Raw genomic sequence first — 25526 nt, 5'->3', positions numbered from 1 at the left:
GTAATTAAACTATCAATTGTCTCTCCAGGAACATCTGATTATTCATGAATTTTCACATTTATTTTCACCTCATTACAAAACTGATGATATAATAGCTTCTATGAAATACCTTGAAATATAACTTGCTAACTGACTGTGTACTTACATTGGATTCATGTTCACACATCATTGCCAAGATGGTTTGTTTCACGTAGCAGCCTCTCTCTCCTCCATGCCCCATCATATGCCCGTACCACTGAAATATAAGAAATAATAAAATTAAAAGAAACAAAGCTAACTATGGACAATCGCCATGCGATGGCAATGGACATTCTGTCCTGTAATACATCATTACAAGCTGCTCTTACCAACCGCAACACAGAGGACAAGAGGAAGGCAGGAGCTGACTATCTGGTTAGCCTAGAGAATCTGTGCTGTTGTGCCTTTTTGTGACTTTTAAATTTTTTTTAACTGTTTTTTGCTGTTTTAGTCAGTGCTGCATTTACCCTTGCAAATTTATACTGAACAAAAATATAAACGCAACACTTTTATTTTTGCAGCCATTTTTTATGCATTTAAATAATTGCTCAAAGATTTGTTTTATGTGCACAAAGATTTTATTTCTCTCAGATTTTGCCCACGGATTTGTTTACATCACTGTTAGCCAGCATTTCTCCTGTGTCAGGATAATCCATCTTCTGCACAGGTGTGGCATATCAAGATTCTGATTAAAAGCCATGATCACTACACAGGTGTTCCATATGATGGCCACCCTAAAATGTTGAGTTTTTTTGTTGTTCAACACCATGTCACAGATGCCTCAGGAGTTAAGAGATCATGCAATTGGCATGGATACTGCAGCAATGTCCTGTAGAGCTGTTGCCAGAGTAATGGGTGTTCATTTCTCCACTATAAGCCACCTCCAGCGTCGTTTCAGAGATTTTGGAAGTTCGTCCAACAGGCCTCACAACCGCAGACCACGTGTAACCACGCCAGCCCAGGACCGCCACATCCGACTTCTTTACCTGCGGGATCATCTGAGGCAGCCACAGGGACAAGCTGATGAAACAGTTTTACACAACCGTAGAATTTCTGCACAAACTGTTAGAAACGCCTCAGGGAAGCTTATCTGCGTGCACAACGTCCTCACCAGGGTCTTGATTTGTTTGCAGTTCAGCATCACAATCCACGTGAGTGGGCAAGAGCTCACCTTCGATGGCCACTGGCATGCTGGAGAACGGTCCTCTTCACTGATGAATCACGGTTTCAGCTGTACAGGGAAGATGGCAGGCAGCATCATGTATGGCGTTGGGTGGGTGAGCGGTTTGCTGATGTCAACGTTGTGAACAGAGTGGCCCGTGGTGGTGGTGCGGTGTTGGTATGGGCAGGTATATCCTATGGGCAGAGAACTCAAGTGCATTTTATCCATGGCAATTTGAATGCACAAGAGATATTGTAATGAGATCCTGAGGCCCATTGCTGTGCCATTCATCCACCGCCATCACCTCATGTTTCAGCATGACAATGCACAGCCCCATGCTGCAAGGATCTGTACACAATTCCTCAAAGCTGAAAATGTCCCAGTCCTTCCATGGCCTGCATACTCATCACAGATGTCACCCATTGAGCATGTTTGGGATGCTCTGGACTGGCGCATACGACAGTGTGTTCCAGTTTCCACCAATATTCAACAACTTCGTACAGCTATTGAAGAGGAGTGGGACAATATTCCACAGGCTACAATCAACAATTTGATCAATTCAATGCGAAGGAGATGTGTTGTGTTGCATGAGGCAAATGGTGGTGACACAAGATACTGATTGGTATTCTGTTTAATTTCACGGTATCTTCTTTTTTGGGAATCTGTGACTAACAAATGCATATCTGTATCCCCAATCACATGAAATCAATAGATAAGTGCTTAATGAATCCATTTCAGTTGACTGTTTTACGTTTATTGAACTCAATAAAATCTTCAAAATTGATTAGTGATGCGTTGATATTTTTGTTCAGTGTACATGTCAGTGTGCATTCCCTGCAGTGACTCGGTCAAAGCAGCAGTACAGATCCAAGCCTTCCTCTGTTCAGCACTGTAGGGTACTGACGTGAGCAAATGTATATTTGCTACTCTGATCTTCATGTAATTGCTGTTATTATGAGTCCGGATGTATTTTATTGTGTTATTACTTAGGAATTATTAGCTAATGAATAAACTTTTTTGTATTTTAAATAGCCATCGAATCATTTTTGTATTTTAAATAGCCATTCAGTCATTTTTGTATTTTAAATGGCCATTCGGTCATTTTTGTTTCAAGATCTAACTCCACAGGGGTGAACTATGAAGCGAGTTTACAGGGCTAGTAAGCTAACGTAAGCTAAAACTACTCATTCAAGCTAAAAAAAATTGATATTCATAAAAATGAATGAATAAGGTGATAAGGTCAAGTGCGGTGAAGGTCAAGGTCAAGGTCAAGCCTGATGCAAGCGAAGGTGCTGGTCTGAGGTGGTGTGCAAAAATAATTCTGATGCAGTGCTTGGAGCATAGTAGGGGCCGGCATGCGAGTTGCAGATGGGTAGGTGATTCCCAGGCAGGGGAAATCGGGCTGGCTGGGAGTGTGTACAGCCCTACAGTCATACTGCCTGTTGTTCCCCCATGATTACTGGATCAACTTGTGGTCATGCAACTCATGGAGAGGGTGAATGAGGGCAGAGAGAGTGGTGCCCTGGCGGATGAGGTGATGTCATACGTTAATGCTCAAGATAACGTTCCTTCTCATCTACACAGACGGCTCTAAGGACCCCCTGTCCGGGCGTGCAGGGACTGCCTTTTGCATTCCCGAATTTAAGGTGGGAAAGTGTAGGCGGGTGATGGACCATGCCGCAGTGTTTACAGTGGAGTTGGTGGCGATTCTACTGGCCTTGCATTGGGTGGAGGCTGTGCAGCCGGATAGGGTGGTTATATGCTCAGATTCTAGTTCAGCGCTCATGTCTCTGCATACTTTCTGTTCAAACAGCAGGGAGGATGTGGTGTATTAGGTACTGCCCACACTTCTCAGAGTTCAGCAGGTTGGGGTGGGGTATGGGTAAAGTTTCTCTAGGGTGTTGGCTCATGTAGGGGTCGAGGGGCATGAGGGGGCTGACCATCTAGCTAAACGGGCACTAGGGAGGGCAGTGCCAGATCTGGAGGTCCCACATGGGACGGCTCTGTAGTATAATGGGTAAGGAGTTGCTATTGTAACCTAAAGGTCGTAGGTTCGATTCCCCGGTAAGACAATGCCATTGTACCCTTGAGCAAGGTACTTAACCTGCATTGCTCTAGTATATATCCAGCTGTTTAACTGGATACAGTGTAAGTCGCTCTGTATAAGAGCGCCTGCTAAATGCCTGTAGTGAGTAGGGAGGAAGCTGAAGGGATAATTAAAGCTGCAGTAAGGAGGAGGGGGCAGGAAAAGTGAAACGGGGAGAGCAGGGGTCGACACCTTTATGCAATACAGGGACAGGTGGGGAAGGGGAGGATGTCTGGAAGGGATAGGAAGGAGGAATCCATGATTTCCAGGATGAGGTTGGGGCGTACGGGACTGAATGGGACACTGAAAATGATGGGTAAGCAGGCTGTGTGATCACTGCCAGGTGTAGGAATCAGTGACCCACCTTTTGGAGGAATGTGATAAGTATGTACGGGAGAGGCTATGTAATGCCCTGAGGGAACATGGCATTCAAAATTTTAAACTGGGAGCACCGTTGAAGATGCCATCGGGAAATGTGGTGTACAGACATCTGTTTCGCTTCCTTAGGGAAATGGGATTAGTTAGGAGGGTGTAGAATCAGTTATTTATGTTATTATTATTATTGTTATTATTATTATTATTGTTATTATTATTATTATTATTATTAATAATAATAATAATAACAATAACAGCAACAATAATAACGATAATAATACTTCTAATAATAATAACAATAATAATAAACAGAAGTGTAAAAAAATGATAATAGCATATAAATAAATCAACTATCCCCAAAACGACATTATATACTACTCAAAGAAAGAAAATAAATAAACAAATAGAATAAATAAACCCAAACTCAACTTGACCAACAATCAGTATCAGCAACCAAACTATAAAATAAATACCTAATTCTACAGTCTCCGAAGTAGTCCCGTTTCCCCATGGAAACGAAACAGGTGTCAGTTAGCAGTAAGTCTTTGGTTTTACAACCGCAAAAACAGCAAAGATAAAAATCATAAAGGAAACCGGAATTTCAACTTAGCTTTAAGTTTTGGGGATAGCTTCGCACTGCTGAATGTGCAGCATGGTTCTGTGCTAGCCAGCGGAGCCACGGCGAAGAAAAGACGTCTAATTTACTGGAGAGAGTTTAAATTAAGGAATTTTCATGTAATATTATTACTAATAGTTTTTAGTCGGATGTCTCAGTAGCGATTCCCAGACGGTAATGAGATTTGCAAGTGTTTGCGTGCTGTTGGGTGAGTAAGCTACACACGTGCATTTGGCACTAATTAAAGTGTTTGGTTTCAAAAGGTTTAAAGGAGGGTAAACGTCCTTATTATGCCCACGTACCATATAAGCCCACTTGCAAAATTTTTTTTTTTTTAAACTACATCATTTGCTGTGTGATGTTTCTTCAAATGCTGCTTGTTACATAAATGACACTTTTTATTGTCAAAGTCAATCAGATTTGTCGATATTGAGTTATCGAAACATGTGTGACATGTGCCTGCTGATCCTAGAAGTTGCAAGAAAAGATTTTGGTACCCTCAGAAAATAACATTTTTTGTATATTTCCACTCCTGTTTTTGGTAAGTACTCATTTGTTATCAAAATTTAAGTGATTAGTGTTTTGAATGAGACATATGTTAGAATTTGAATTACTTGAATTAGAAATATTGTTTCTTATGAAATCATAATATGAGTTTTAGCACACTAGCAAACAAACCAGATGCTGCATCAATACAGTAGCTACATAGTATGGTTCATTGTAATGACATAAAGCATGATAAGCATGTGCTGATTCTGTTGCAATAAATGAAGGCATACCTCACATTCAATCCGATGATGTGCCTCAAGTGCCAACGCGTACTATGACTCCAGCTATAACGAATGACATACAAGATGATGATGTGAAACCTAGTGAGTCTAATGTTGAAAGCAGAAGGTCCGGCACACACAAATCTGCTACAGGAAGAAAATCTTCTGTATCAGCTATCTCTTTTGCACGCATTAAGGCAGAAGCTGATTTGGCTGCTCTGATGACTCGTCAAAAATGAGTCAAGGACAAACATGCACTGGAAGAGCAAGAGGAACATCTTCAGAAAAGAAAAGAGAAGCTGAACTTGGAGGAAGAAATCGCTGCACATATGGCTAAAGTGAGCGTGCTAAGAGCCTCAAGTGTGTCTAGTGCTAGAAGTGCTGCAACAGAACAGTCCAATGGCATGAAGTCCTATTTTGAAAAGGCACAAAGGAAAACACAAACACTTAGTGTTTATGCAGATTCATTTGTTCCTCAAACGTCTGGGAAATATAAACAAAACCCACAAGCATGGGACTATAAAGATCCAGGCACATGGCCTAAGGTAGCAAACGTCTCTCAGGATGTGCACTCTCAACCTACACTATTGAGACACTCTGAACCTAAGTCACATCCAATGGTCCTAAATGCTCAAGGGAGCACTTGCTTACAGCCAGGAAGCAGAGATCAAAATCATATTTTTGACATTATGAAGAAGCAAAATGAAATAACAACTTTACTGGTACAACAACAGTGTCTCTCATCTTTGCCTAAAAGAGAGATACAAATCTTTGATGGTGATCCGTTGCGTTATCATGCATTCATGAAGGCTTTGGAGAACAGTGTTGAAAGCAAGACCGACAGCTATAGTGACTGTCTCTACTTCCTTGATCAGTACACCAGGGGTCGCCCTAGGGAACTCATCAGAAGCTGTCAGCATGGTGACCCTAAGAGAGGATAAAAGCTTTATTACAAGAACATTTTGGTAATGAGTAGAAGATTGCATCTGCCTACATGGAAAAGGCTCTTTCATGGACTCCCATAAAATCTGAAGATGTGAAGGCTCTTCAAGATTACAGTCTTTTTCTTCGAGGATGCTGCAACGCCATGGAAGAAGTACAGTATGAGCTGGATACGCCTGCCAATATGTTGACTGTTGTAAAAAAGTTGCCCTACAAGCTCAGGGACAGATGGAGAACGGTGGCCTGTGACCTGCAAGAGAATCGCAACCAGAGGGCTACTTTCATTGACATTGTTAATTTCATTGAAAAACAAGTGAAGATTGCAGCAGACCCTGTGTTTGGCAATATACAGGATGGCCCAGCACCGGCAGTAAGCAAAGGTGTGAACAAAATCAAGCCACACCTTCTCTCTAGAGCTAAAGGAAGCAGCTTTGCCACTACTGTGGCCACTGTGGAAAGGAAAACAGAACCTGGAACTAAAGGAAGGGAAATGGTCTCAACAGCCAAGAAGGTTTGTCTGTTCTGTGGTGGTGGACACACATTGGATTTGACTTAACTGGAGAAAGGGGCTCATAGTGAGAAGGTTAACTTCCTAAAGGAGAGTGGTGCTTGTTTCGGCTGTTTGTGTACTGGACACATCAGTAGAGACTGTAGGAAGCGTCTTTCATGTAATGTATGCAGTCTTAAGCATCCCAGCGTACTTCATAACCACCCAAGGGAGAAGGGAACAGATTCAGAACAAGCCAAGAGAGAATCGGACGCAGCATTGGGCAGTGTTCTGGTATCCAGTGGTCTTACTGGGGCTGGCAACCATGATTGTAAACTCCCTATAGTTCCAGTACAAGTTAAAAGTAAAAAGGGTAACAAGACAGTGGTTACTTATGCTTTCTTGGATCAAGGGAGTACAGCAGTTTTCTGTACAGCAGGCCTAATGAATAAGCTCAACGTCACAGGGAGAAAGACACGCATTCTCTTACGCACCATGGGTCAAGAGAAAGTAGTAAGTAGCTACATTGTTTCAGGATTGGAAGTGGCTGGTTTAGATGATGACAATTACTGTGAACTACCTAACACCTATACACAGGAAATTATGCCTGTCCACAGAAGGAACATTCCACAACAGAAAGATCCTCAGGGATGGCCTTACCTGAGACACGTGCATCTGTCTGAGATTGACTCAGATATTGAGCTGCTGATAGGAACAAATGTGCCCAAAGCATTGGAACCGTTGCAAGTGATTCGCAGTATTAATGACAGACCCTATGCGGTCAGAACAATGTTGGGTTGGACTGTGAATGGACCACTGAAAGAAGACAGTGGTGATGGAATGGATTGAGCGCATCCAGAGCTAACAGTCAACAGGATCTCAGTTTTGAACTTGGATGATCATTGGCAGTGGCAGTTTAAGGCAGACTTCCCTGAATGCAGTCAAGATGAACAACCTGGTTTGTCAAGAGAGGACCACAAGTTCATGGAGCTGGTCACAAACTCCGTAAGGCTTGTGGATGGCCATTATCAGATTGGCTTACCTTTGAGAAAGAAGGAGGTTAATATGCCAAACAACAGGAGGATTGCAGAACAACGTGCTCTAAACCTAAGGAGGAGGCTTAAGAAGGATATTTCCTTTCACACTGAATACAATTCAGGACAGGACAGGGTCTCTCCAGACGAACCTCCGTTTACACGTGGGGGTCGACTATTTTGGACCTTTTGAAGTAAAGAGCAGAAGGAGTACAGTGAAGAGGTATGGGGTCATATTTACCTGTCTAGCTATACGAGTTGTTCACATTGAAGTGGCATCATCGCTAGACACAGATTCCTTTATTAACGCACTTCGTTGCTTCATAGCAAGATGTGGACAGGTTTTGGAACTGCGCTCTGATAACGGGGTAAATTTTGTGGGAGCGGAGCGTGAATTGAGACAAACTATTGAGAATTGGAACCATGCTCAAATCAATGAGCATGGTTCCTCCTTCAGGGAGGAATTAAGTGGATTTTTAACCCCCCAACTGGCTCACATCATGGAGGAACATGGGAGAGGTTGATCAGGTCTGTGCGAAAAGTTCTCAATTCAACCTTGAAAGTGCAGAACCTTAAGGTCTTCACACAGTTCTTTGTGAAGTGGAAGCTATCATCAATAGTCGACCAATTACTAAGGCATCCACTGATCCATATGACTTAGAAGCATTAACACCCAACCATCTGTTACTTCTGAAGACCACACCAGCCTTACCACCAGGAGAGTTCCAGAAGGAGGACATTTATGCTCGCCATAGATGGAAGCAGGTCCAATATATGTCTAACTTGTTTTGGAAATAGTGGGTTAAGGAGTACTTACCTCAACTACAAGAACGTCAGAAATGGTCAGGTGTAAGGCGCAACTTTGTTCCAGGAGACCTAGTATTTATAGTTGACGACTCAGCGCCTCGCAACTCTTGGGTAATGGGAAGAGTCATTCAAGCTTTTCGAGACAGAAAAGGCCTTGTTCGTCAGGTGCGCATCAAGACCAAGACCAGCTGTCTGGACAGGCCTATAACCAAGGTCTGCCTTCTACAGGAGGCAGAGGCTTGAAGTCCTAGCTACAAAGGGGAGTTTCACTCACTTTTGACAGTTTGACTCAATGATACAGACTTTGAGTTTACATACTGACTTGACAGAGAGTGGTGGTAAAGATCACTCTGCACTAGGCTATTGTGCTAGTAACCTCTGGCCTAGATGACTTTTTACATGACTTGAAGAAAGAAGACACATGTAAACAATGGAAATTAATGTGATCATTTATCTTTTGAAGATGCCATGTCTGCTCTTTTTGATATGTAGTTGTGTAATTATTGTGTCATAATAATTAGGGGCTGGTATGTAAGAGCCATGTAAATATTTTTGTCTCCTTTTCTATCGTATTTTGTGTTGCTCACCACCACTGGGTGTTATGGTAGTTTTGTCACGTGGGTATAGGTGGCGGTAAGGCAAATTATATGGTCACCTGTTCACCTGTATGAAGACAAAGAGGGGGTGAGTGGGGAGCAAGTACTCTTTTGTTGACCGCTATCACTATATGGTACAATTTGGATTTATTCGCTAAAGTAATAAACATATTTTGCTTAGTCTCTGAATTTTGCATGTCATACATGCTATACTCCTTCACTTAGCCTCTCAGTGACTTTTAGTTTGTTTTAAGTAGTCGCTACAGCAAGTGTTCCCCATTTGGTGATAGTGGCTTACCAGACTGATGTAGGCTATTTCAACAACTTTTTTTCTAACCTCTTTTGGAATTTCCTTTGATTATGGCATAATGTGCTTGGAAAACTTTGTGACAACTTCACTCTGATGGTAAGGTTCTATATCAGTGAGGTTTAGATTCAACAGGGCTGGGTGCAATTAAGCCTGGCTGTGTTCAGTCCGCTGAATCTAATTATCAATTAAATTTGGTTAAATTCTTGATTAAGCAACTTAGGGAGCAATTATTGTTTCACATGGGTGATATGGGTGTTTGATAACTTTTTTCATTAAATGAATGAAATTATTTATATATATATATATATATATATATATATATATATATATGTGTGTGTGCTTTGTGTTTACTCTTAGTTGCTTTGTCTAATGTTATATTTTGTCTCATAATCTGAAACCATTCAGTGTGACAAATATTCAACAATGAAAGAAATCAGCATTGTATATGCTTGTGTGTGTGTGTATAAAAAAAATAAATAAATAAAAACTGCCATATTGATGGACAAAAATTTAGATTTAAATGATTTAAACTATAAATTATTCATTCTTATGCATGAAAGGCCCAGCCCTGAGAGATTTCTCTCTTATGCATGAAAAGTCCAGACCTGTGAGATTTCCCTCTTATGCTGACTGAACATCCAACTTCCCTCTCCTAGCCCAGCTGGCAGTACCTCCAGTCTACTCTGTCTGCATGTTTGTGAGCTTCGGCCATTCCCTCACTCTTCCCTGCCATGGAGCCCCCAGCAGGGATGTGGAGTGGCGGTTTCAGCAGTATGAGTTTCCTGACTGGCTGCATGTGGCCGTACTCTACACCGGAGCCTTTTCCTCTGGAGACGGCTTCCAGGGACGGGTGAAATCCTTCCACCTAACAGAGCCGGGAAACTACAGCCTCACCCTCAGTCCCGTGGTGTACAGTGATCTCGGCATTTACAAATGCCAGTACAAGGATGAGACTGAGATCCCTCTCTCAGATGTGAAACTAGAAATTAGAGGTCAGTGCATGTGGCCTTTTTTCCAACAGATTGTGTGAATGTTTTTAGTGCTTGTAGATTTGATAGCCCTAAAAGCTGTTTTTTGACAAAGGATATTACTATTATTATTCTTACAATTGTTTCTGGGGGGACAGGATCATTCTAGTCTGTATAAAAGCCTTGGGTGGTATGCAGTGGACAGCATATGCTGCATCAGGGCCTTCATCTACCCCAAGCAACATGGTTGTGCTGTTCAATGCCTGTATGCCAGGAGTGCTTTGTAAATCTCTGTCTGCCTGTCTCTCTCTATCCCTCTCTCTTTTTCTGTCTCTCTCTCTCTCTCTCTTTCAGTCCCATCACATGTTTCCATAGCGATGGGAATGTCCCACAGTCTTCCTTGCTTTGGGAAAATTAACACACGAGCACGTGCTGATGATCTGGATATCCGCTGGATGAGAGGCAGAGAGAACGTTTACCAGCTCCATAAGAACACCATCACATATGGGCCCAGGTTCAAGAACAGAACTTCACTTTCCCCAGAACAAGCCCTCTATGGAAACATGTCTTTAACCATCAGACAAGCACGGTTTTCAGATGAAGGCGACTACCAGTGCTTCTACAGTAGTCCAAAAGAGAGTGGGAATCCAGATTCTGCCAGTCTCTTTGTTACAGGTAAAATTAAATCTTCAGTTTTGTAGCGAGGCCAAGCAGCTCTGGTGTTTATTTTTTCTTATATTACTTTTAATCAGTGCAAACATGAAAATATTTCATACAGAAATATTGCGTAATGTACCTTGGATTTGCTGAGAAATGACACCAGTAATTTGTAGGATGCCATAATTTACCCTGTATTGTTTTTACCTTTTTACATGATCAAGCTGACTGCTGTTGATAATGTGTTCATATCCCCTGTAAATATGCATGAAAATGTAAAATATGCAAATATGTAAATGAATTCCTTGTCCTCACAGGCCACCCACCCCAGAACCTCACAGTGAAGGCCGGTGGTTTGCTCTCCATACCGCTCTATACCGCAGACCCAGTGAGGGTAACATTCAGTGCAGGCCTTGGTTCAGATGAGGTGCTGATATTCAATGCAAATAAAGGCCCAGCCAGGTATGAGGAGCGTTGTGCTCAGAGATGTGAGCTTCTGGCCCAGAACTACACCCTTTTGCTGAGGAGTGTGACACTGGAGGATGCCGGAGTCTACAAGGTGACCGATTCTGAGACTAAGAAGACTATCGGCTCAGTCTCTCTGCACGTCTCAGGTACGGTCCTCCTCTTCAGCTCTTTGTGTTTGTGCAGATGCAGGGCTCAGCATCTTATTGGTCCACTCTGTTATTCCACTGAGCTATGGCTGCTGTAAGCCATTGGGAAAATGACCTCCCTGCTCCGTTTGATACAGTTGATCCTGATGGTAACCCTGGCCCACAAACTAGTATCTTGGGAATTCCAAAGGGATGTACTTTTCCTAACTTATCTGCTTGCATCAGGTAACATGGCAGGGTTGTATCATAGAAACCCACTGCCTTAGCACTTAGTACATGACTTCCCCAGGGCTCCATCTCAGAGTCCCACTTTTGTAAGTCCCTCTGGATGTTTGCTAAATGTAAATGTATTATTTTTTTTTTTTAATTCTTATTATTATTTTTATTATTATTGTTGTTATTAATATTATTATTGAAGTATTCCTGCCTGATTATTACCTGCTCTGCTCCATTTCTCCTAAATGAGTCCCTCTTTCTCTCTTAGCCCCTCCTCTCTCTGCTGGAGCAGTGGCTGGGATAGTGCTGGGAGTGCTGGTGGTGGTGCTGCTGGTGTTGGGGGCCTTTGCTTTCTGGAAGTACCGCAAAGAACAAAAGCGAGCAGAGCCTGTAATCAGTTACCAAGCAGCCAGTGCTGAAGATCAGAACATATCCAGCAGCAGAGCAGCAGACCCAGCCCGAGACCCAGACCGCTCTCCCTGAACTCCGTCTCCCCGTGTCCGAATCGGATCCTTCTCCCACCAGTCCCCATCTCCTCGTGTCCGAATCGGATCCTTCTCCCACCAATCCCCATCTCATGTCCAAATCGGATTCTTCCGATTCATGTCCGAAACGGTTGATTCCACCAGTTTTCTGTAGACTGACCTATCAAAGAATTCGGCGATTTAATTGATAATTCTAATTTTAAACATAATTTTTAAATTAAATCTAATAAAATATATTTTACATGTAGGTTAAGTGAGGGGTTCTAGCATGCAATATCACTTGGTTCAGTATTCAGAGTGCTGAATATTTTAACAAGGACATTGACTGTTGGAACCGCTGGATTCATAAAATAAACATATTTTTAATTAATCCTTGTTGTCGGACAGACATTAGGCCTAATTACTGATTATGTAATGAAGTTGCTGAAACAGCTGGACTGTAACTCTGAATGTGCTTCAGTGGATGCGTTAACACTTGATTTTGCATCTTTATACAGCCGAAGAGCAGGGCAAAAATACATTGTGTTTTATATAGGCAATTATTCCCATTTTCAGATTACAACACTAACCCTAACCCAGATCTCAACAAAATAATTTCTCCTGGTTCTGTGTGCGCAACAGCTTTTGATGTCTGGTATTTGTGTTTTTTATTAATCATAACTACACAGCCATTTCGTAGCATTGCGAGATTCAAGAAAAAGCGTTCAATTTGAACGAAAAGCTGAAGAAGAGATGTCTGCTCCAGCTAGCTTGCCAGGCGTGTAGCTACATGTTGGCATCACAGGTCTCCCCAATCAAATGGCAGAAAAAAAATGTTATATTGTATTTTGGCCAATTAAAACTCTGGAACATCAAAAAAAAGTTACTGCGCGCTCGTAAGTTTGTCATCTAAATGAAGAAGTACATTCCGAGTTAGTTTGTGAATTGTTACCTCCTCTGCAATAAAGGCAGTCTGCAGGGATGGCAGTACCAGGAGCAGACAGGGCAGCTGCCAGTCTGCAGGGATGGCAGTACCAGAAGCAGACAGGGCAGCTGCCAGTCTGCAGGGATGGCAGTACCAGAAGCAGACAGGGCAGCTGCCAGTCTGCAGGGATGGCAGTACCAGGAGGAGGCAGGGCAGCTGCCAGTCTGCAGGGATGGCAGTACCAGAAGCAGACAGGGCAGCTGCCAGTCTGCAGGGATTGCAGAATCAGGAGCATCAGGACAACTGCCAGTCTGCAGGGATTGCAGTACCAGGAGCAGACAGGGCAGCTGCCAGTCTGTCTTTTAAATAGTCTCCTGGCAGCTAGTCGTCGGGTTGGTAGAGATGGCTCTCATCCTCCCCCTCCTGGTCGAGCCCCTCCACATCTGGCTCCACCATGTCCCCATTGCTGCTGATGCAGAGGTTGTGGAGGAAGGCACATGTGGACACGACCACCGGCACAGAGGTAGACTTCCCCTGGAATCTCAGTACAGTTTTACTTAACTGTGTGATTTAAAATTATTTTAATCCTTGTTAGTTTGAATACTGTACTTTTAAGTTTCGTGAATTGCTCGTCTACGAATCAAGTACTGCATCTATGCATTGTGCTGTCAGTCGGCTTCACACCGGTGAAACACATAAACATAACTGCGTATACGCTTTCTGTAAACTATCATAAGCCTTATTTTGCAATGCTGTGTGAACAAAAAAAAAAAACAATTCAGGGGTGGCTGGTAGAATTTGGTTTAAAAAATTTTAAATACATTTTTAAAAAGTTAATTTTTCACCCTGATTTAGAGGTTAGCTTCAGTAATATACCCAAGCACACCTTTATAATTTATGGATTCACTAATAATGTCATGGTTCTGTGTTCCTGTTTGTGTTTCCCTTGTTGGGCTGCCAGATGGTGGCACTTCTGTTTTGTGTTTTGCTCCCCCTGTTTAATGGTATGATTGTTTTCAATTGTCCAATCATTGTTTTCTGGCTGTCTCGTTTTCCCTTCCCACTCTGTGGCCTGATTGTTCATGGTGCCCTCCTGTGTCTCGTCAATGTCTGTTCTATTTAAGTTCCCTTCCCCTGGACTCAGGTGCTGGATCCTTGTTGGTTGTGTTTCTGATCCTGATCCTGCCCTGTGTGTTCCTGCCCTGTTCTGTTTCCACGTGCTTTATGTATTTTTGGATTTTCTTTGCTCTATGTTTCTGAAGTTTTCCTTTATTTTGAAGAGTTGCCCTGCGAGGCCTTTTGTTCCCTTTGTTCCTCTTTTGTTTAGTAAAGTCTTTTGTTCTTACCTTTTTTTTGGAGTTTGAGTTCTTCCCCATCCGCATTTGGGTCCTAACCCTCCACCTCACCGTGACAAATAATTAACTTAATTGTGATCTTTTTGTGTTTTTCATCATCTGTCATGAAGCCTATCATGTAAATGACTGATATCTCAATGTATTGAACATTTGTAATTAAACTATCAATTGTTTCTTCAAGAACATCTCATTATTCATGAATTTTCACATATATTATCACCTCATTACAAAACTGACAATATAATAGCTTCTATGAAATACCTTGAAATATAACCTGCTAACTGACTGTGTACTTACATTGGATTCATGTTCACACATCATTGCCAAGATGTTTTTTTTTTCACGTAGCAGCCTCTCTTTCCTCCATGCCCCATCATATGCCTAATAAAATTAAAATAAACATAGCTAACTATGGACAATCGCCATGCTGTGGCAGTGGACATTCTGTCCTGTAATACAACATCAGATTCTCCTCTTACCAACCGCAGTAGTCCCACAGCTAATGACAAGGATAATGAGTTCGTCTCTACTGGATTCACAAACTGGAAAATGGCACTCAAACGCGACAGGGGTCTACAAAAGCATCAAGTCAGGGTCATTTGCAAGCTACTTCTGCAAGCTACTACTAGACAGCAGAGCATGATATCTGTTATGGTATCAGAAAGCAATTGGAACTTAATTGAATGTAATTCGCCTATGTACTGCATGTTCAAACTCCAGCCACATTTTCTATGACACTTATTTGATATAAGTGACACCATATCTGAAGAGTGGAGGGTCCAAGGTATTCAAAACATCCCCATATCATTGCGACAACATGTCCAGGGGAGGTAGCAGAGCCTGATGTACACGATCCATTGACCTATACTAGCAGTACAGAGGAATACACTGTTTAGTTGAACCACAACATTTTCTATCAAATTTTATATCATGTTTACTTCATATCTTTATCATCATATCAATTTAGTGATGGGCTGTATGCAGTAAATGTCCATTGTTAATTCAAGTCTTAACAGATAACTTTTGGTCTGACTCTGGAATGTGGGTCCAAACAACAAACCCATGCCACATAGCTTACTGGCTAATTGTTATAGGATAAACTATCATCTAGAGTTGTTAGAACACCTCAGTGGTAACATGACCTATTAATTATGAAAAATATGCTGGAATCAGTTTTATATTCTCCTAAAAAAAAAGCAAGATCATGGTATTTCATATTTAGAATTACTGCACTTCCAAGAATCAACATGGCAGAAATATTTTTAAAAAAGTTTTATAAAAATACACTGCCTTTTTAATTGGCATTATAATTATAACGAATGAGTATTTTTACACGTCAAAACTTCGCAAGTTTAGAAAATAAACTTTGAGATGAGCGTTTCTCGCTTTCGCGCAGGCAGACTTTTATTTTGAACGATTTCCTACGAATCCGACGAATCGCCGTCTTACTGGTACTCACGAGCCGAGGTGAAGAAAAGACGTCTGATTTACTGGAGAGAGTTTAAGTTAACGAATTTTCATGTAATACTATAACTAATAGTTTTTAGTCGGATGTCTCAGTAGCGATTCCCAGCCGTTAATGAGATTTGCCAGTTTTTGGGTCCTGTTGGGTGAGTAAGATACACATGTGCATTTGGCACTAATGAAAGTGTTTGGATTCAAAAGGTCAAATTAAAAAAAAAAAAAAACTACATCATTTTTTGCTGTGTGATGTTTCTTCAAATGAAGTTGCTTCTTACATAAATGACACTTTTTATTGTAAGTCAATCAGATTTGTCGATATTGAGTGACTTGAAAGAATTGAGGAAATATTGGGTAGCATTGCTTTGGAATACATTTTATGTAATTTCGGTGAGGCAAGATAGCCTATATTGTTTGTAGTACCGTAACTTGGCGTCATTTTGATATCAATACTTTTAATCGCAGGCCTGGATTTTGGCAGTCTGAATGAATGAGTTATAGACGGGGTATGTCTTGTATGTGGAAAACGTGTTTTTTATGAGATGCCATTTACAGGCCATAGGATAAGAGTGGAGACAAAATGAAAATAGCAATTGAGAGCTAAGAGATTACAGATTTGAATAGATTTTTTAAATATATATTTATTTATCAACAAACCAAGAAGTGGGTTTATTTGGAACACCCAGGGGCTTAGGGTACTTTAGGTACCCATTAAGCCCATGCCAGACTTTTGACATATTTTGACAAATTAAACAATAAAAATATTAGAAATGGGTATAAATGAATTATTGACACGTCAAATGAGAGATTAGACTTTCATTTTAACTAAAATGTTCTCACTTAAATTGGGGCAGTATATATTAAAAATGTCTGAAAAGCGGATTTGGTGGGCTTAATAGGGACGTTTAGCCTAAAGGTCGTTTAAGTAGATAAGTGAAATTTCAAAAGTGGCTATAGAAAATGGGCAGGATGCGAATTGACTTGAGAAAGGGGGATTTGAAGAACTTGCAGGTCTCTGCAGGTTCTGGATCGAGGATACATCGTATTAAAAGATGATGTCTGCACATTGCTCAATGCTCCCAAGAAAATGTGTCATCCCAGCCAGGGATGCTACTTCAACTTTTTGGAGTTATCTGCATTATTAATACATAATAATGCATGATGTCAGTGGGCCATTTATTATATGTATGCACATAGCCTACCGCTAGAAAAAACAAAAACAATTTATCAACCTTACCCATGTAAACCTATTTACAATGTGAGTGACAACGTATAGGCTGCCCAGCTTGTCTGCTTATTCATACCGCATTTTGTAGAATGTAGCGTTAAACCTAGTAGCCTAACTTGACTAGTGCTGTCCTTGTGCCGAGCGGGACTGAATTTGACGGGAAACGTGCATTTTTACCTTTAATCTCTACCTTCAAAAAAAACTATTTGCTTTACCCCAGATATAATGGGACACGTGTCATCCAAAAAGTTCCAATTTGACTCATCTGTCCATAGAACATTATCCCAAAATGTCTGGGGACCATGCGGGTTCTTTTTTTTTGCAAATATGAGATAAGCATTGATATTTCTCTTGGTTAGCAGTGGTTTCCACCTTGTTGCTTTCCCATGAATTCCATTTTTACCGAGTCTCTTTCTTATTGTGGAGTCGTGAACACTGATCGAAGCTGAGGGGAGTTCTTTGGATGTTCTTCTGGGATCTTTTCTGACTTCCTGGATGAGTTTTCCTTGGAGAAATTTTGGCAGACTGGCCACTCATGGGAAGATTCACCACTGTTCCAAGTGTTCCCCATTTGGTGATAGTGGCTTACCAGACTGATGTAGGCTCTCTCAACAACTTTTTTTCTAACCTCTTTTGGAATTTCCTTTGATTATGGCATAATGTGCTTGTAAAATATTACTCTTAGTTCCTTTGTCTAATATTATATTTTGTCTCATAATCTGAAACCATTCAGTGTGACAAATATTCAATAATAAAAGAAATCAGGAAGGGGGGAAACACTTTTTTACAGCATTGTATATGATTGTGTGTGTATGTATAAAAAAATAAAAAATAAATAAAAACTGCCATATTGGTGGACAAAAATTTAGATTTAAATGATTTAAACTATAAATGATTCATTCTTTTGCATGAATGGCCCAGTCCTGTGAGATTTCCCTCTTATGCATGAAAGGCCCAGCCCTGAGAGATTTCTCTCTTATGCATGAAATGTCCAGCCCTGTGAGATTTCCCTCTTATGCTGACTGAACATCCAACTTTCCTCTCCTAGCCCAGCTGGCAGTATTTCCAGTCTACTCTGTCCGCATGTTTGTGAGCTTTGGCCATTCCCTCACTCTTCCCTGCCATGGAGCCCCCAGCAGGGATGTGGAGTGGCGGTTTCAGCAGTATAAGCTTCCTGACAACCTGCTTGTGGCCGAACTCCACACCGGAGCCTTTTCTTCTGGAGACGGCTTCCGGGGACGCGTGGAGTCCTTCCACCTAACAGAGCCGGGAAACTACAGCCTCACCCTCAGTCCCGTAGTGTACAGTGACCTCGGCATTTACAAATGCCAGTACAAGGATGAGACTGAGATCCCTCTTTCAGATGTGAAACTAGAAATTAGAGGTCAGTGCATGTTGCCTTTTTTCCGACAGATTGAGTGAATGTTTTTAGTGCTTGTGGATTTGATAGCCCTAAAAGCTGTTTTTTGACAAAGGATATTACTATTATTATTCTTACAATTGGATCATTCTAGTCTGTATAAAAGCCTTGGGTGGTATGCAGTGGACAGCATATGCTGCATCAGGGCCTTCATCTACCCCAAGCAACATGGTTGTGCTGTTCAATGCCTGTATGCCAGGAGTGCTTTGTAAATCTCTGTCTGCCTGTCTCTCTCTTTCCCTCTCTCTTTTTCTGTCTCTCTCTCTCTCTCTCTCTCTCTCTCTCTCTCTCTCTCTCAGTCCCATCAAATGTTTCCATAGCGATGGGAATGTCTGCCAGTCTTCCTTGCTTTGGGAAAATTAACACACAAGCACCGACTGATGATCTGGATATCCTCTGGAAGAGAGGCAGAGAGAACGTTTACCAGCTCCATAAGAACACCATCACATATGGGCCCAGGTTCGAGAACAGAACTTCACTTTCCCCAGAACAAGCCCTCTATGGAAACATGTCTTTAACCATCAGACAGGCACGGTTTTCAGATGCAGGCGACTACCAGTGCTTCTACAGTAGTCCAAAAGAGAGTGGGAATCCAGATTATGCCAGTCTCTTTGTTACAGGTAAAATTAAATCTTCAGTTTTGTAGCGAGGCCAAGCAGCTCTGGTGTGTTTATTTTTTCTTATATTACTTTTAATCAGTGCAAACATAAAAATATTTCATACAGAAATATTGCGTAATGTACCTCGGATTTGCTGAGAAATGACACCAGTAATTTGTAGGATGCCATAATTTGCCCTGCATTGTTTTTACCTTTTTACATGATCAAGCTGACTGCTGTTGATAAAGTGTTCATATCCCCTACATGAAAATGTAAAATATGCAAATATGTAAATGAATTCCCTGTCCACACAGGCCACCCAACCCAGAACCTTACAGTGAAGGCCGGTGGTTTGCTCTCCATACCGCTCTATGCCGCAGACCCAGTGAGGGTAACATTCAGTGCAGGCCTTGGTTCAGATGAGGTGCTGATATTCAATGCAAATAAAGGCCCAGCCAGGTATGGGGAGCGTTGTGCTCAGAGATGTGTGCTTCTGGCCCAGAACTACACCCTTTTGCTGAGGAGTGCGACACTGGAGGATGCCGGAGTCTACAAGGTGACCGATCCAGAGACTAAGAAGACTATCGGCTCAGTCTCTCTGCACATCTCAGGTACGGTCCTCCTCTTTAGCTCTTTGTGTTTGTGCAGATGCAGGGCTCAGCATCTTATTGGTCCACTCTGTTATTCCACTGAGCTATAGTCATTGGGAAAATGACCTCCCTGCTCCGTTTGATACAGTTGATCCTGATGGTCACCCTGGTCCACAAACCAGTATCTCGGGAATTCCAAAGGGGTGTACTTTTCCTAACTTATCTGCTTGCATCAGGTAACATGGCAGGGCTGTATCATAGAAACCTACTGCCTTAGTGCTTAGCGCAGGAGTTCCCCAGTGCTCTATCTCAGAGTCCCACTGCCTTAGCGCTTAGCGCAGGACTTCCCCAGAGCTCTATCTCAGAGTCCCACTGCCGTAGCGCTTAGTACAGGACTTCCCCAGGGCTCCATCTCAGAGTCCCACTTTTGTAAGTCCCTCTGGATGTTTGCTAAATGTAAATGTATTATTATTATTATTATTGTTATTTTTATTCTTATTATTATTTTCATTATTATTGTTATTAGTATTATTATTGAAGTCTTCCTGCCTGATTATTACCTGCTCTGCTCCATTTCTCCTAAATGAGTCCCTCTTTCTCTCTTAGCTCCTCCTCTCTCTGCTGGAGCAATGGCTGGGATAGTGCTGGGAGTGCTGGTGGTGGTGCTGCTGGTGTTGGGGGCCTTTGCTTTCTGGAAGTACTGCAAAGAACAAAAGTGAGCAGAGCCTGTAGTCCGTTACCAAGCAGCCAGTCCTGAAGATCAGAACATATCCAACAGCAGAGCAGCAGACCCAGCCCGAGACCCAGACCGCTCTCCCTGAACTCCGTCTCCCCGTGTCCGAATCGGATCCTTCTCCCACCAGTCCCCATCTCCTCGTGTCCGAATCGGATCCTTCTCCCACCAGTCCCCATCTCCTCGTGTCCGAATCAGATCCTTCTGCCAATGAACAGAGTGGTCAGACCTGATTGAAATGCGGGAGAAAAAGTCTTAGAGTGTGGAACTGCTATGACAATGTGCTGTACCTGCAGGTGAATCTGCTAGTATGAATTTTATTGGATCTGACCAAACACGGAGAGGGACAGAGTGGAAGGGACAGACTTTTGACGCCCCTTCACCAAAATTTCTATTGGTATTGAGTTTGTAGTGAGCATACACACATGCACACACAGACACAGGCCCCCCTCAGTACTGTGGTGGAAATTACTTTAATTTCCCCCGGTTGGTAAGAAGAGTCCAACAGACGTACACTCAGTTCAGATACCTTTATTCGGGCGAATAGGAGAATCCACACAGCGCCACAACACGTCTGTATGAAAGCTCTCAGAACAGGTGAAAAGCCATTCATTTTATACAATTAAAAGTAGGTGAAAGGCGGGTTCTGGAATTTTCGCAAAACCTGTCTGTTTCAAACTGTTTTGCATCTTGTCTCTGATTGGTTAAAAACATTGAATTTCTGAGATACAGACTTGTTTTGACGTTCTGACTTCTTCAAGGCTATCATGTCACAGTGACTAAAACAATGGAGAAATACAGAGACATTTTCTGGGGAAAATAGGAACACGCACGGGAGGGGCTATGCATTCCCAATAATTCTCAGTTAGACAGAAAAGAAATTGAAAATGATTTCTTAAGGTCATATAAAAGCAAGTAAATATGTAAACAGTAATTTCTCATTTTTCCCTTACACTAAATTCACAGACCTCCCATTTTTAATTGTGATCCTCCACTTTCGCCTGTCTAGACAAAAAATGCAAAAAAAGATACCTCGGTACCAAAATAGAAATCCCAGGTGTAAAAGCCAAACTCTCCCTCTGACACACCTCATCCAATAAATAAAAAGCCAACCTGGCACAGTTTGAGAGGAGGAGAATGAAATTTACTAGTTCATTTTACAGTTTTTCTCAATTGTTTAAACACGTTTTCTGAAACTATAGCTCAGTTTCTCAAAACTCTACACACAAAGCACAGCAACAGTTAACCTTTTGCCAAAACTACAAAAATCTCTTGCAAAATGCATTCATGCATTCAAAACCATGTTCTCTCTTCTCAAAACTGACTTTTTCCATCAAAATGATTCACACAGGCCTCATATGAATAGGTCTTATTGAGCATTGATTTCACACTGGTGCGATAAATTTAAAAACACAACCATCAAAATACTGCATATATGTTTTGGCCTCATGAGGTCATGTTACATATTCAAGTTATAAAATTCTGTAAAAATTGCTTATTTTTTCTCCTTTTTTGAAGTTTTAGTTTTCTTTTTGAGGGGTCCCAAAATAGGCTGCAATTTTACAGTAAATATAAAGACTGTTGCCATGATACAATACAGTAAATATATCATCATATAAATAGTGCATTTGCTAGGTAAACCTAATTCTAATTCAGTACAGTACAGCAAAGTGTGTGAACTGTTATCACTTTGATTGTTGTTGTTATTGTATATGATACAATGCACATTTACTGTATTGTCCTGCCAATGAGGTCCAGTTGGGCTGCACTCACAACCCAGGTTCCATCATGAGTCATACTGAACATTGTTAGAAGTGTTTTTTTCATTTTCCTTATCAGTGCAATTATGAGTTTTGCCAAAATAGATAATATTTGTGTCTTCTCAAAACTAGAACATGCTTAGACTGGTCAATGGATGTAATGATCTGTTATCATATATGAAATCAAGTAGCTCGTCTCCCTCTTCTTCGTCCACCTCGTACATGTCCACCTCCTCCTCTACCTCTACCTCTCTGTGCTGCGTGTTGCTCCATTGTTCCAACACAATGGAGGTCACCTGAGGTCTCTTTTATGCTCTGACAGATAATTGAAAAGTTTAGCCAATTGAGTTTGAGCAGGTGTGGCATGAGTGAGACCAATTGGTACGTAGAGTTTGGCATTTGAAGGCCAGTGTTTTCCATGTGAACAAACAAGGCTTGATTATGAAAATTGTGCTAAATTATGATATTTTGTGTGTAGAGTTGTGCAAAAATGTAGGACACTGCCATTGTACCCTTGAGCAAGGTACTTAACCTGCATTGCTCCAGTATATATCCAGCTGTTTAACTGGATACAGTGTAAGTCGCTCTGGATAAGAGTGCCTGCTAAATGCGTGTAGTGAGTAGGGAGGAAGCTGAAGGGATAATTAAAGCTGCAGTAAGGAGGAGGGGGCAGGAAGAGTGGAACAGGGAGAGCAGGGGTCGACACCTTTATGCAATACAGGGACAGGTGGGGAAGGGGAGGATGTCTGGAAGGGATAGGAAGGAAGAATCCATGATATCCAGGATGAGGTTGGGGCGTACGGGACTGAATGGGACACTGAAAATTATGGGTAAGCAGGCTGTGTGATCACCACCAGGCGTAGGAATCAGTGACCCATGTTTTGGAGGAATGTGATAAGTATGTACGAGAGAGGCTATGTAATGCCCTGAGGGAACATGGCATTCAAAATTTTAAACTGGGAGCACCGTTGAAGATGTCATTGGGAAATGTGGTGTACAGACATCTGTTTTGCTTCCTTAGGGAAATGGCATTAGTTAGGAGGGTGTAGAATCAGTTATTTATGTTATAGTGTAGTTGCTTTTCTGTTAAGATACTGATTGCAAGTCTAGTTAAGTTTAGGTATATTTATTCTATTTGTTTATTTCTTTCTTTCTTTGAGTAGGATATGGTGTCATTTTGGAAATATTTATTTATATATTGTTATCAATAATATAACAACCTTGCTGGAGTGTGACCCAAAGACAGCTGTTAATAATAATAATAATGATAATAATATTATTATTATTATTATTATTATTAACAACAACAACAACAGCAATAATAATAATAACGATGATAATAATTCTAATAATAACAATAATAATAAACTGAAGTTTAAAAAAATGATAATAGCATATAAATAAATCAACTTTCCCCAAAACGACATCATATCCTACTCAAAGAAAGAAAAGAAACAAACAAATAGAATAAATAAACCCAAACTCAGCATGTAAAACCGGAAAAAGCTGCAAAGAAGAATAAAAAAATAAGGGAACCGAAAACTTAGCTTTAAGGGCATTTAAGAATATGTAAATACCGTGAAATAAGCGACCGTTAGACCAGAGAGACACCTGTGACATCTGTCTAGAAATATCTTTGGTTAGACGGCAGATTCTTCGGAAATCGTTCAAAATAAAAGTCTCCCTGCGCGAAAGCGAGAAACGCGCATCTCAAAGTTTATTTTCAAAACTATAAATTTTCAAAAAAGAAATACTCCTTCGTTATAATTATAATGCCAATTACGTTTCTGGAGTAACGATTACATGTAAAGACTATGTATTTTTATAGGCTAAAGCTTTTTTAAAATTTCTACTATGTTGATTCTTAGCAGTGCAGTAAGTCTAAATATGAAATGAATAGGTCATGTTACCACTGAGGTGTGTCATGTTCTGTGGTTTGTCTGTGTTTCCCTTTTTTGGGCCGCCAGATGTTCTGTTCTTTTACCCCGTTTAATTGTATTATGGTTTTCAAATATTCTATTGTATTTTGGGTTGTCTCGTTTTCCCTTCCCTCTCTGTGGCCTGATTGTTCATTGTGCCCTCCTGTGTCTCGTCACTGTCGTGTCTATTTAAGTTCCCTTCTCCCTGACTCAGGTGCTGGATCCTTTTTTGTGTGTGCGTTACGGATTATCTTTCGGTATGTGCTCCCTCGTGACCCTGTGTTTTGCCCCCTGTGTTTTCCACCCTGCCCGTGCTCCGTTTTTGCATTGTTTTTGGATTTCTGGATTTTCTTTGTTTTTGCGCTTTACTAACTTCACTTTGTCTTTTGAATCTTCCCCTGAGCGGCTTTGTTTTTGTTCTCTTGTTTTTGTACTCATTAAAAGCAACATTCTTGGTTTAGCGTTCACCCTGTGGATTTTGAATGTTTTTTGACTCTGCTTTTGGGTCCATTCCCTCCCCCTCCCTGACACGGTGTTCTAACAACTCTAGATGATCGTTTATCCTATAACAATTAGCCAGTAAGCTATGTGGCATGGGTTTAACAATGGTGTGCAAAGTGGGCATGAGTAATGTGGATACTATGAAAATTAATTCTGTTCTTGGGTTTCAACAATTGTATAGAAGGCAAATTAGGTAAATTAAGTCCTAATGCTTGATAAATGCATCTAATATATACTTGTCTCTTGCCTCCCCTGTATTAATAATTAAATTGGTATGGACCCATTAGTATTTTGTGCAAACACGTGAATGCATAACTTATGTCATACTCTGCCTCCCCTAGTGTCACGGCTGCGGAAGGTGGGACGCAATTGCGGACCGAGGGGATCTAAAAGTTAACCCCGAGGGGTAACCACAAAACCACCGAGCGATAGAAAGGGACAGGGGAAATACCAAATAATAAAGAGAGCTAAATAATCGCTCCCTCCACTCACTGAAACTTCTGTCAGTGGACTCAGAAAACAAAAAGAAATGAAACACCGCCACAGCGTAGCTACCCAGAAAGTAAAACCCCACTCGAAAAACAGAGTGGAGTAACTTACAAAAGAAAAAGGACACTCGCAGCCTGGCGGGTAGAAAACAAAAGGAAAACTAAAGAGACGAGGGCAAAATGTCCACCACAGCGCTAAGAGATAATCCGCTAGAGAAGAAACTAAATGGTGATCAAATCTGGCAGATAGGATCAATGCAGTAACTTCTGCAGATTCTTACACCCCTACACACCAAGAGCATGACAAACAATGAGTCTGCGCTGAACCCCAGAAATCAGGGGCTAGATATAGGCCTCCCACACCTGCCCCTCATCAGGGACAATTAACCCACAGAAATCAGAGTGAGAGGTGCCACCACCTCACA

General features: G+C 41.4%; 2 protein-coding genes and 1 long non-coding RNA gene across 7 annotated transcripts; 2 read left to right on the top strand and 1 right to left on the bottom strand.

Moving 5' to 3' along the window:
• Positions 1 to 491: 491 nt before the first annotated feature.
• Positions 492 to 1419, bottom strand: LOC135233176 (uncharacterized). Its single transcript, XR_010323772.1, has 2 exons — positions 1190 to 1419; positions 492 to 1038 (listed from the first exon to the last, which is right to left on the bottom strand). It is a non-coding gene; the product is annotated as an uncharacterized LOC135233176 (long non-coding RNA).
• A 2642-nt stretch (positions 1420 to 4061) lies between these two features.
• Positions 4062 to 13774, top strand: LOC135233172 (immunoglobulin superfamily member 11-like). 4 transcript variants are annotated; one of them, XM_064296454.1, is made up of 5 exons: positions 4062 to 4465; positions 9860 to 10195; positions 10526 to 10846; positions 11146 to 11442; positions 11927 to 13774. In XM_064296454.1, exons 1-5 carry the CDS (start codon positions 4435 to 4437, stop codon positions 12139 to 12141), a joined length of 1200 nt encoding a protein of 399 aa, XP_064152524.1. In that variant the 5' UTR covers positions 4062 to 4434; the 3' UTR covers positions 12142 to 13774. The 4 variants fall into 4 exon arrangements, with proteins under 4 accessions (XP_064152524.1, XP_064152528.1, XP_064152526.1 ...); XM_064296458.1 differs by having other exon boundaries at positions 4064 to 4465; positions 9865 to 10195; XM_064296456.1 differs by lacking the exon at positions 4062 to 4465 and adding an exon at positions 4638 to 4798.
• Positions 13775 to 15841: 2067 nt separating this feature from the next.
• LOC135233173 (immunoglobulin superfamily member 3-like) lies at positions 15842 to 24579 on the top strand. Of its 2 annotated transcripts, none has more exons than XM_064296459.1 (5): positions 15842 to 16012; positions 18140 to 18475; positions 18811 to 19131; positions 19425 to 19721; positions 20307 to 24579. In XM_064296459.1, the coding sequence occupies exons 1-5, from the start codon at positions 15982 to 15984 to the stop codon at positions 20417 to 20419; spliced, it is 1098 nt and encodes a 365-aa protein (XP_064152529.1). In that variant the 5' UTR covers positions 15842 to 15981; the 3' UTR covers positions 20420 to 24579. The 2 variants fall into 2 exon arrangements, with proteins under 2 accessions (XP_064152529.1, XP_064152531.1); XM_064296461.1 differs by having other exon boundaries at positions 15842 to 17689.
• The last annotated feature ends 947 nt before the right edge of the window (positions 24580 to 25526 follow it).

Source organism: Anguilla rostrata, chromosome 10 (genome assembly GCF_018555375.3).
Source record: "Anguilla rostrata isolate EN2019 chromosome 10, ASM1855537v3, whole genome shotgun sequence".
In the NCBI taxonomy this organism is placed as follows: Eukaryota; Metazoa; Chordata; class Actinopteri; order Anguilliformes; family Anguillidae; genus Anguilla; species Anguilla rostrata.
This window is presented reverse-complemented; position numbering and strand designations above follow the sequence as displayed.